Here is a 10,827-nt window from a genome sequence, read left to right on the forward strand (position 1 = left end):
AAATGAGGACCAAACCTGTCACAGTGGCCTTGAGCTGGGGCAGCCCACTCCCCAGCGCCCCGGAGCCTGAGTGCTGCCCCACGGGCCGGGCTTACCTCTGTGAGGGCGGCGCTGCTCTTCTGCGGCCTCGGGCTGCCCTGGGTGTGTTGGTGGCGGTGGCGGCCGTAGCAGCTGCAGCGGCGGCTGCTGGGAGGGTGGCCCCTGTCCCAGCTGCCCCCTCCTGCTGCCCAGCTTCCTTTCCCAGCAGCCAGTCGGGGCCCCGACGTCCCATACTCTCCTCCCGGGTCCTGGTCTGGTGCCCAGGTTCGGGGGAGAGGGTTGGGTTTCAGCCCTCCCCCAGCAGCTGGCCGGCAGGGAGAGGGGCTGGTTGTATTTTAAGCTGTTGAGTGGTTCAGCAGGAACTCGGAGGCCTGCTCTCCCAGTAGACGTGGTGCAGCCTTCCTGCGGACCACACGGGCTCCGAAGGCATGTGGGCACTGCCCGCCTGGGACCCAGGAACTATTAATATACCTGCAGCCATAGGGCAGCAGGCCCTTTGCCTGCTCGGGGCCGTGCTATCCTCACCCTTTCGCGCACATTCTGCCTGTACCCCTTCCCTCTTCCAAGAGTCCCCTTGGTGGGGCCAGACACTCGGGGCAGTGTGAGCAGCGCCCTCTTTCTGGCCCTTCTGTCTGGCCTTGTTATCCCCATGACTCAGGGGTTCGGTAACCTGCCCCCCAAGGCCATGCAGAGGCCCCAGTTGACAGCAGGCACACTCTCTAGCGTGGTAACAGTAGCGTCAGCCAGGATTTCTTGGGCTCTGGGCTCTCTCCTGCCCTCCGTCCATGACGTGGGGTGGGTAGAGCATAGGTGGGCAAACAGGCCAGTGTGCTGCAGCAACCCCCGGCCAGTAGGGGAGCCGGGATCTGAACCCAGGCCCACCCCCTTCCCTTCATCGCAGGCCCTCAGGGTCTCCTCAAGCCTGTCCTCACAGCCTGAGGTTTGGGGGAACTTCCCATCTGTCAGGTACCACGCCAGCCCCTCGAGGTACACACTTTCCTACCTGCCTCCGGCCTGAGGCTCAGAGAGAAGTGACAGCCCCAGAGTCACCCAGTGACAGCGTGGCAGGGCCGGATTCAGTCCTGTGTGCTGCCCACCACGCCCCCTGCCTCTCCCACTGGTGGTGGAGTGTGTGTGAGGGGAGCCCTTTCCTCCTGGGCGGGGGGCCCTAGGTGGGTGGGCGTGCCCTCAGAGAGCCCTGTCTGGGGCCCTGCCCTGGGCTTCTAAGATCTGCTCCTTTTCTCCACGCTGCCTCTGACTGAGGGCCTGCCAGGCGGGAAGGGTCCTCGGCACCTGCTGCCCAGTGGCCGACTTGGGGTCAGACCCAGCCCTGCCTGCCACGTCCCCATGTCTAATAAGATCTGAATCAAGCCCTGCACTGGGGCTCTCAGGCCTACGTGGTGGGCTCGGGCCCTACTGGGCCTCACTGCAGCTCCACCAGCAGTTCGCACCTTTCACAGCTGGCCCGGGTGCCTTCTCGGACCCGCTTAGGATGGGTGGGTCACATCCCCCTGGGGGCTCCCTCCTTCCCAGCACTGCCCCTTTGTACCACCGGTCCCACCACTGCCTGGGGCTCAGGGAGAGTGGAGTCGGTGGGGGGGCGGGGGGGCGGGGGGGGTTGCCCAGGCTGTCTGCCCTGGGCTTTGGGGGCTCAGGGCCTGGACGAGGGTGCTATGTTGGGCTGACGTGGTGGGAAGACTGCCCTGGAGGTGGCCTTGAACAAGGTCTGGGTGGACCTAGTGAGAACTGGGTGGAGAGGGAGGCCGGGGAGGTGGGAGCCAAGGTCTTGGCCTAGGCTGGGGGCGCTTGCTGGAAACTTCCTGGTTTCCTGACCCTTTCCACAGAGAGAGGCTCTCTGCACCAGTAACGCCGGAATCTGTCACCTTCCTGGGAACACAAATACACAAGGAAAATAATCCAGAGTGTCTCTTACAGCTCAGAAGGGGAAATGGATGATCTATCTCGCGGATTCTCGAAATAGCTGGGATTTCTCCAAGCCCAGTGAACTCTGTGGGCCTGAGCTGGGGCCTGGGCGGCCCGTTGGCCTCTCACCCTGCTCCTGGTGACTGGCCCTTGCCTCTGCGCTGGGCAGGGAGGCCAGGAGGCGCCTCCATGCCTGTTCTGGGGATCTCCCTTCCTCCCGTGCCGTTGGGGGTCCGTGTTCACTCGAAAGCCTTACAGTCAGGGCAACTCAACCCTTGGAGGGCTGCCCCCACGTCCCCCCTCCCAGGAGGTCTGTGGTGTGGCTCCTGGGGGGCTCAGTGTGGGGCAGTTTTATATTTAGTCGGGCCGTGGCTGTTGGGCCACTCGGGTTACATCTGCACAGAAGCCGGCGGAGCCAAGGCAGGCACGGGCTCCCTTCCAGCACCGCGGCAGAATTTGATCTCGCCGGCCCGGCCCAGAGCACTTCGCGTGGGGAGGTCTGTGGTGGGGGCTGACGGCCGGCGGCTGGGGCCTCTGGCTGCAGCGGGCAGAGCGGGGCAGGCATGGACCTGAGCGTGAGCGTGGTGTCCCGGGAGACCAGCCGGGGCCTTGGCCCCGTCTTTGGCCTCAATGGCCTCCCTCGGCCCATGCCCCCCAAGACGATCAGGAAACCTAAAAAGGCCGTTCTCTTCTTCGAGGTGGAGATTCTGGATGCAAAGACCCGGGAGAAGCTGTGCTTCCTGGACAAGGTAGGACCGTGGTGCAGAGGGTGCTGGGCCTGCGACCCACCCCTTCCTCGGCTCCTGGCCCCCAGGGAGATGGGAGTGCCCCTCCACCTGGGTCCTGACACCCAGCCCCTGCCCTTCAGGGTGTGCAGGAGGGGTACTGTCCCTGGGCCTGCCCCAGCCAGCTTGCCCCTCAGGTTAGAGCACCCTGGCCCCTGGGTGTGGTCGGGAGCTGGCCTCCCAGTGTGAGAGGAGGTGAAGCAGCCTCCGTGGACCCTGCACGGCTCTGGGGCCCGGGAAGGAGGTGGAGTCCTGAGACCGGCCCCACTCGGAGGCCAGGCCAGGGGAAGGGGTTTGTCCCATCCCAGGGAGGTCTGGAACAGGTTGAGGGCCTTTACTCTGGGGGGAGTTGCGGTTGGGGGTGGAGAGGAGAGGCGAAGTGGGCCTGGCTTGCCATGCTCACACCATCTCCCAGCCAGTCCGGGGGTGACCTGGCTGCCTGGTTAAAATGGCCCTCAGGCCCATGGCTGCCTTGTCGGCCACGTGGGTTGGGGGGCCTGGTCCCCAACCCTCCCCCCTCCCATAGCAGTTGCCTAGGACCCCAGTCCATCCCACCTCACCAAGGGGATCCTGGGTCCCGGGCTCCCCGCCCATGGCTTACTTGTCCCTGGCCTGTGTTTCCCCCAGGTGGAGCCCCAAGCCACCATTGCCGAGATCAAGAACCTTTTCACCAAGAGCCGTAAGTCCAGGGCCCAGCCACACTGCCCCTGCGACCCCTCTGGGCAGGGGCCTCTAGGTAGGACCCCGTCCTACATGCCTCTCCCTCAAGGGCCTGCAGAGATGCCCCCAGTGTGGCCCAGGCTTCTCTGAGCTTGCCTGGGGCACCCGCCCCCGTGTGGCCATCAACAGGAACGCCCTTGCTGGGCTTTGGGAAGGACAACATCCCGCTTTGCCTGCTCTTCCGGTCTGTGTCCTGGAGCCACACAAACTTCAGAGAACTTGCCCGGGGGCCGGAGGAGCTGTAGGGACCCTGGGCCCCGCCAGGCTGTGCGCTGTGACACCCTACTCTCCCTACAGATCCGCAGTGGTACCCCGCCCGCCAGTCCCTCCGCCTGGACCCCAGTGAGTACAGCTGTCTGCTTGGCTGCCCCCGGGCTCCTGGGTGGCCCTGGGCGAAGGCCCAGGCAGGCCCTGAGCCCTGGCCCGACTCTCCGCAGAGGGCAAGTCCCTGAAGGATGAGGATGTTCTGCAGAAGCTGCCCGTGGGCACCACGGCCACGCTCTACTTCCGGGACCTGGGGGCCCAGATCAGCTGGGTAACGGTGCGTGCAGACCCCCCCTCCCAGCAGCCTCGTCTCCCATCTGCCGCCTTGGGGTGACTCACCTCTCCCCTCCCCAGGTCTTCCTGACAGAGTACGCCGGGCCCCTTTTCATCTATCTGCTCTTCTACTTTCGGGTGCCCTTCATCTATGGCCACAAATATGACTTCACGTCCAGTCGGCACACGGTGGTACAGTGAGTGGGGCCGGGTGGGAGGAGGTGGCAGGGGGAGGGGAAGGCCTGCTGGACCTGCCCCCGCTGAACTGGCTCCCCCGCCCCCAGCCTCGCCTGCATCTGCCACTCGTTCCATTACATCAAGCGCCTGCTGGAGACGCTCTTCGTGCACCGCTTCTCCCACGGCACCATGCCCTTGCGCAACATCTTCAAGGTGAGCCCCCAGCTGCCTGTCCAGGCCCTTCACCCCCGGCCCTACCCTCCCTGGTCCCCCTCACCTGGGTCCTGCCCTCCACTGGGCCAGGCTCCATCCCGGCCCTGCTCCCTTTCAGAACTGCACCTACTACTGGGGCTTCGCCGCATGGATGGCCTATTACATCAACCACCCTCTCTACACGCCGCCCAGTAAGTGGCCTCGGACCCTGCTCCCCCTGTGAACACCCCTTCACCCAGGCTCTCCCCTCATGGGCTTCCCCCCTCTGCTTCCTCTTCAGCCTACGGAGCTCAGCAGGTTAAACTGGCCCTCGCCATCTTTGTGGTAAGCAGGCTGGGACGGATGACAGGGTGCGGGGAGTTTGGGCGGCGGCGGGGGCTCCGAGCTGACCCTGCTTCTCTAACAGATCTGCCAGCTCGGCAACTTCTCCATCCACATGGCCCTGCGGGACCTGCGGCCAGCTGGTGAGTGGCCTGCTCCGGGCAGGGGGGATGGCCACCTGGGCAGGCTGAGCCAGCGGGTCTCACTCCTGTCCTGTCCTCCCAGGGTCTAAGACCAGGAAGATCCCATACCCCACCAAGAACCCCTTCACATGGCTCTTCCTGCTGGTGTCCTGCCCCAATTACACCTACGAGGTGAGGGTCTGCCCTCCTCTCCTCTCCTCTCCTCTCCTCTCCTCTGCCCTCCCTCCTGGGGCTTGGGGTCCCATTTGGAGGGCTAGCTTCTAGGAGGGGGCGGTGCCTGGCTCCGTAGCTGCTTCTGCAGTTTGAACTTGGAGCGTTTGGAAATGGAGACTGTGGCCTCTATGGGGCCTGGGAGGTGTCCAGCTGGGCTTGTGGCTGTTGGGGACTGAGGGGCAGCTTCATCGTGTAGTCCCCCCCTTACTCCAGGCCCCTCTAGCGCTGGCGTGTGGTTCCCCTCCCCTTACTAGAGCAGCTGGGGCTGCCCAGCCCTGCCCGCCCTCACCCTGCCTGCCCTGCCCACAGGTGGGGTCCTGGATTGGCTTTGCCATCATGACACAGTGTCTCCCAGGTGAGCCCGCGGCCCCTCCCCCGGGGGTCCCGCCCGTCCCTGCCGTGTGCAGCCCTCCCTCGCTGACTCCCCGCTCCACCCCGCAGTGGCCCTCTTCTCCCTGGTGGGCTTCACCCAGATGACCATCTGGGCCAAGGGCAAGCACCGCAGCTACCTGAGGGAGTTCCGGGACTACCCGCCCCTGCGCATGCCCATCATCCCCTTCCTGCTCTGAAGGGCTCCCCCTCACCCAGGCTCAGCCGAGCCAGGCTCGTGTCCCCCCCGCCCCAGTGTCATTCTGGGCGAGGACTGGGAACCACTGCTCTCCAGCATCTGGAATAAAACCTGCCTGCCCAGCTGGACTCAAGACTCAGCGGTGTTTCTTTTGGGGGTTGGTGTTTCTTTTGGGGGTTGGTTCGGGGATCAGCACACCAAAGAAAGAGGCGGAGCTTGGGCTGAGGGCCCTGGAGGCTTTTATTTTGTCCACTGGTCCGCAGGGTGGTAGGTGGAGCCGCTACAGGGCCACCCCGGGGCCCACGTCCCCGGCGCCCACGCTTCTGGCCACGTCCGCCTCCCTCTGCTCCCGCCTCTTCTTCCGCTGGAGCAGCCGCCGCTCCCGCTCAAACTCCTTCATGCGCTTCACGTAGCTGCAGGCAGAGTACAAGGAGGGCGGGGGTGTCAGGACACGGCCGTCCTGTAGCCTGGGGAGCTGATGGGACTCTGAGGGGGTCGCAAGTGGGAAGACCGGCGTGCCTGTGATGTAACTCTGGGGTCTGCCCCCTGCCCTGGGGTGGACACCAGTGAGCCCAGAGCAAGAGCTGGGCCTCCCCCCTGAACTGGGCGTGGCCGCTCCTGTAGGCACCTCAAAGCAGCCCGCCCCACCCAACAGCCCCTTTGGGACTCCTCTTTCTACCGAGCTGGGGCCTGCTTGGAAACTCGGCGCCGGTCTGCCGTCCCTTGCCTCTGGAGCCACGCGCCCAGGGCCTGGCCAGGTGAGGGTTTAGGGCGGCGTGGGGCTCACTCGAGGTGCTCGCAGTAGTCCCAGCCGTGCTGCTCCTGCTTGCAGGCCAGGAAGCTGGGGAAGTGGTCGCGCTTGCACTTGAGGAGCCGGATGAGGTGGTGCGCGCAGTAGTCCCGCTGCTGGAGCACCAGCTGTGCGTCGTTCATCTCCTGCTGAGTGGCCACCATCTCTGTGGGGGACCGGTGGGGCTCAGCCGGGGCTAGGAGTATCTTCCTAATTTGCACGAAAGCAACTCCCAACACCGAGGCCCAGATGGGCAGGGTCCCTCTCCCGCCATCACGGAGCACCTCAAAATCCACACTAGATTCTTGCCTCCCCTCCCCCTGGCGTCACTCCGCAGAGAGCCCCACCCTGCAGAGGTGTGTGTGCATCTGTGTGTCTGCCTGGGGGCGACCTGGATCCCAGCTCTGTCCTCTCAGTGGAGGCGTAGCTGAACTAATAATCCTCGTTCTGCTGCCTCACCCACCTGGTAAACCCCACGGGGATGAAATCAACCTTCACTTCAACTGGGGCCCGCTTGGGGGCCGTCAGAAATCGTGGGCACACACCCCAGCCCGCGCCCGCTGTGCCGGTGAGCCTGAGCTCTGTCCCCGCCCAGCACGGGGCACACAGGACCCAGCCTTCCTGCATCCTCAAGGGAACCACCGCCCACCCCGCCCCCAACTTACTCCATCTTTCTTGGTCCTGGATGCTCCTCACAATTAGCATTAGGAAGTGGCCACTGGTCACCTGCAATCCTCCCCTGCTGGCTCCTCTCCTCTCTGCTTCCCAGCCTCGTTTTTGTCTCACTTTGGCCCAGGTCCTCACTCCTGCCCCTGCATCCCGCCAGCTTACACGCTCTACCCTAGCACTGCCCACACGCTGGCTCTTTCCAGAGCCACTCAGGACCCCAGGACACAATGCTTTCTCAGCCTTTCGCTTGCTCCCTTCTCGAACATTCTCTTCCCGCGGCCCCCCGCTCCGCCACACCCTCCCCAGCTGTCCTCCCGTCTTTATGGCTGCCCAAACATTAAGCCTTTTGGCTTCTGGTGGTTCTTGCTAAGAGCCCGCTGCTCATCCTAATTCATGACTTCTGTCGCCACCCCATAGACCGTTGAGCCTTGTGTCCACCTGCAGCCCCTGATGGTTTCCACATCAAGGTGGCGCTTCACACCTGATGCTCCAGGATGATGAGTCAGTAGCCAGGATTTATGGAGCGCCTACTGTGTGCTAGGTGCTGGGGATATACAAGGGAACATGCCAGGCAAGGATCCCTCCCTGCTCTTGGAGGGAGACACAGAACAAACCGGTAGAGCTAGATGTTGCAGGATGCCTGACAATGCTACGTATTAGGGAGGAAAAGAAAACGAGAGAGAGAGGCAGTGTGGAGAGGTGGGTCACAACTTTAGATGGAGGGGTCCCTCAAAAGGTGGCGTATGAAGGGGAGGGAGTGGGTCACACAGACACCCGGGTAAGGCATCCCCAAGAGCGGAACAGCAGGTGCAAAGGCCTTGAAGTGGGAGGACAGGCGGGATGCCCCAGGGGTTTCAGCCTGAGCATGTGGTGGTCAGCGCTGGAGGGAGGCACCGGGTTGGTAGGGGAGGTCAGGAGCTCTGTTTCAGGCCTGCTGAGTGCAAGATGCCATTAAATACGGAGTGGAGATGCCAAGCAGGCAGTGAGGTCCGTGAGTCTGGGGTTCAGGGTTAAGGCCCAGCTGGAGATAAAAATTCCAGCACTGGTGCACAGCAGCCATTTGAAACCAGAGGACTAGCAGAGACCCCCAGGGAGTGGTGGGCGTGGGTGGAGACAGGAGAGACCCACGCAGTGGGGCGCCTTGGCATTTACAAGGCAGGGAGGCGGGCGGGAGCTGCGGGGTCTTGGAACCACGTGAAGAGGGGCTCCCAGGAAGTGGCAGCGACCGGCCGTGCCTGCTGCTGCCGTAGTGGAGTTAGACCTGAGACTCTGACAACGGGGCTTTGCAATACAGACGTAGGGCTCTGCAATACAGACGTAGTGAGGGTGGGGAGGAAGCCTGACCACAGCCCTGTCAGTGAAGTGGTGGGGAGGTAGCTGGAGGGGGAGGTGGGGCCAGGAGAGGATTTTATTTTTTTATTTTTATTTTTAAAAAAATTTATGTATTTATTGGCTGTGTCAGGTCTTCGTTGCTGCACGCGGGCTTCGTTGCAGTGTGCGGGCTTCTCATTGCGGGGGCTTCTCTTGTTGTGGAGCACGGGCTCTAGGCGCGCGGGCTTCAGTAGCTGTGGCTCGCGGGCTCTAGAGCGCAGGCTCAGTAGCTGTGGCACACCGGCTTAGTTGCTCTGCGGCATGTGGGATCTTCCCGGACCAGGGCTCGAACCCATGTCCCCTGCATTGGCAGGCGGATTCTTAACCACTGTGCCACCAGGGAAGCCCCAGGAGAGGATTTTAAAACAGCAGAAATAACAGTGTATTTGCATGCTGATGGGAAAACCAACCTTGCAAGAGAGGGAGAGTGGTTGGGGCAGTCCTTGGGTAGGTGAGAGGATGGGATGGAGGGCATCAGAGGGCTCACCTGGAGCAGAGGCTTAGCTAAAGCCGGGGCAGATCATCTGGGCTAACAGGAGAGAAGGTGGAGTCCAGGGTGTGTCGGAAGCAGGGATGAAGGGAGCCCACGAGAGCTCTTTTGGCTGCTTCTGTTTTCTTAAGAGGATGCAAAGTGACTAGCTGAAAGGAGGCGCTGGAGCCTGAGAGAGAAGGCGTGAGACCATGGTCCAGGAAGGAGCAGGAGAGAGAGGAGGGCCAGGGAGTGTGACAGGAAAACAGCAGCATGAAGAGTCAACGGGGGGAGCAACTGGGAGACCAGTCAGGGAGGATGGGTGTTTTTCTCCCACGATGTTCAGCTGCACAGGGACAGGAGCCACGGAGGAGAGCTGGCTTTAACCAGGGTTCTGGTTAAGCAAGACAGAGGAGGGGATGGGATGGGGCGGCTCTGGGTATTTGCAAAACATTAATGGGAAAGCAGGGTGTGAGGGACATGGGAAGGATTGACATGATAAGGAGGTCGGGGTACTGATGGACTGCAGGTTCCAGTGGGGCTGAAGGAACTACCAGGAGTGGAGACACCATAGGACTGTACCTCCCAACATTCTCCTAAATCCACACTTCTCTGCACCACCCCATTCCCTTAGGGGGTCTCCCTGTCTCCAAGTCGTCGCCCACCTGGCAGCCAGCGTGACCTTTTGAGAAAGCAAATTTGATCGTGTCCCTCCTCTGCTTTGAAGCACTAGCTCTCCCCTCTCCTTGGTCTCGGTGTGGCCAACTCCTCCGCATCTCCCGCAGGCCTCGCTTCCAGTCAGTCTCCTGAAAGCCCGCCTTGCTACTCCCAGGGGCCATCATCAAGATCCGCCAGGTTCCTTTGTCTTCCCTACAGGGCTGTGAGTTCCCCCTTAGTCAGTGCCTGCTGCATCCTCGGTGCCCAACTTGGGACTTGGTCCAGGACTGGCGCTCGATATGCTTGTGATATTAACGAATACAAAAAGCAACGTGCAGGACAGTATGTGCGGCGTGAGCCCCCCCCACCACCTTGTGTTTTCTCTAGCATACCTAAAAATAGCAGTGACATCTGGACAGAGGTACAATAAGCACATCCCTACCGTGATAAACCCTCCCATAGTTCCCCACTCACTCCAGGACTAAGTCCAACTTCTATCGCCTCATTAGGTCCTGTATCGCCACTCTCTTTTGCCCCCGGGCTTTTTGTTCAAACAGTGCCCTCTGCCTGGAATGCCTCCACACTCAGGCAGGGTCACGCGCGCCCTCTGGACTCCTCCGGGCCGAGGTCAGGGCTGAACCCAGACACAGTGCATGACGCTCGAGCCCAGCCGACCCCGGGGTTCAGGGGTTCCGGCGCCCACCCCAAACTCCCGCCGGCCGCGCCTGCGCACTGGGCCTCACCGCGTTCTTTGCGCCCGGGGAAGCCGTAGTCTGGCGGGAAGGTGGGCATCCGCAGGGGGTCGGGCTCCACCGATGCATCGCCCAGGTAGCGCCGGGCCAGGTGCGCCCCCATGGTTACTGTCGCCGCAGGTTCCTGCAGCAGACAGGGTCACCCAGCTCCTACCCGGAAGCACTCCTTGGCCAGCGACGGCTTCCGAGTTGCTCAGGCCGCAGCGGGGATCATAGAGATGAACGACTCCGGAGGACTTCAGGTACCTCTGGCGCCACCTGGCGGTTGGGCTGAGATAGTAAGGTGCGCGCCTCCTACTCTGGTGATCGCCAGATGGGAGCCTCCCCTGCTTCTGGAAATCCATCTGGGCAGCAGAGGGTGGACGATGCGAGCCTGGGGCTTCCTCCCACCCTCCCTGGGCGCCTCTGGTCTCCCGAAGGTAGAGCACCAATGAAAATTATTCTTATGTCGTATTTCAAAAAAGTATTCTAAAACTTTCG

General features: G+C 62.4%; 2 protein-coding genes across 3 annotated transcripts in view; one reads left to right on the forward strand and one right to left on the reverse strand.

Moving 5' to 3' along the window:
• The window catches only part of TECR (trans-2,3-enoyl-CoA reductase), a 28,711-nt gene extending 22,944 nt beyond the window's left edge, over nucleotides 1–5,767 (forward strand). Inside the window, exons 2-13 of one of the 2 annotated variants that reach the window (XM_007129435.4) lie at nucleotides 2,661–2,711; nucleotides 3,375–3,426; nucleotides 3,765–3,809; nucleotides 3,905–4,008; nucleotides 4,086–4,201; nucleotides 4,289–4,394; nucleotides 4,513–4,585; nucleotides 4,675–4,718; nucleotides 4,801–4,858; nucleotides 4,941–5,029; nucleotides 5,381–5,426; nucleotides 5,513–5,767. In XM_007129435.4, the coding sequence (XP_007129497.1) occupies nucleotides 2,661–2,711; nucleotides 3,375–3,426; nucleotides 3,765–3,809; nucleotides 3,905–4,008; nucleotides 4,086–4,201; nucleotides 4,289–4,394; nucleotides 4,513–4,585; nucleotides 4,675–4,718; nucleotides 4,801–4,858; nucleotides 4,941–5,029; nucleotides 5,381–5,426; nucleotides 5,513–5,640 (912 nt within the window). In that variant the 3' untranslated portion in view covers nucleotides 5,641–5,767. Of the gene's footprint in view, nucleotides 1–2,478; nucleotides 2,712–3,374; nucleotides 3,427–3,764; nucleotides 3,810–3,904; nucleotides 4,009–4,085; nucleotides 4,202–4,288; nucleotides 4,395–4,512; nucleotides 4,586–4,674; nucleotides 4,719–4,800; nucleotides 4,859–4,940; nucleotides 5,030–5,380; nucleotides 5,427–5,512 lie in introns of those variants that run through there. The other variant, XM_028486168.2, reaches the window with a different exon arrangement.
• An 88-nt stretch (nucleotides 5,768–5,855) lies between these two features.
• Nucleotides 5,856–10,518, reverse strand: NDUFB7 (NADH:ubiquinone oxidoreductase subunit B7). The gene is made up of 3 exons (XM_007129437.3): nucleotides 10,339–10,518; nucleotides 6,427–6,595; nucleotides 5,856–6,052 (listed from the first exon to the last, which is right to left on the reverse strand). The coding sequence occupies exons 1-3, from the start codon at nucleotides 10,448–10,450 to the stop codon at nucleotides 5,920–5,922; spliced, it is 414 nt and encodes a 137-aa protein (XP_007129499.1). The 5' UTR covers nucleotides 10,451–10,518; the 3' UTR covers nucleotides 5,856–5,919.
• Between the last annotated feature and the right edge of the window lie 309 nt (nucleotides 10,519–10,827).

This window comes from Physeter macrocephalus, unplaced genomic scaffold (assembly GCF_002837175.3).
Source record: "Physeter macrocephalus isolate SW-GA unplaced genomic scaffold, ASM283717v5 random_573, whole genome shotgun sequence".
In the NCBI taxonomy this organism is placed as follows: Eukaryota; Metazoa; Chordata; class Mammalia; order Artiodactyla; family Physeteridae; genus Physeter; species Physeter macrocephalus.

Excerpts from the sequence above, each read along its gene's own strand:
- NDUFB7 (XM_007129437.3), bottom strand. The coding sequence starts at position 10,450 with ATGGGGGCGCACCTGGCCCGGCGCTACCTGGGCGATGCATCGGTGGAG. Across the intron at positions 6,596-10,338 it reads CCCCGGGCGCAAAGAACGCG|AGATGGTGGCCACTCAGCAG; the intron begins GTGAGGCCCAGT and ends GGTCCCCCACAG. Across the intron at positions 6,053-6,426 it reads GACTACTGCGAGCACCTCGA|CTACGTGAAGCGCATGAAGG; the intron begins GTGAGCCCCACG and ends CTCTGCCTGCAG.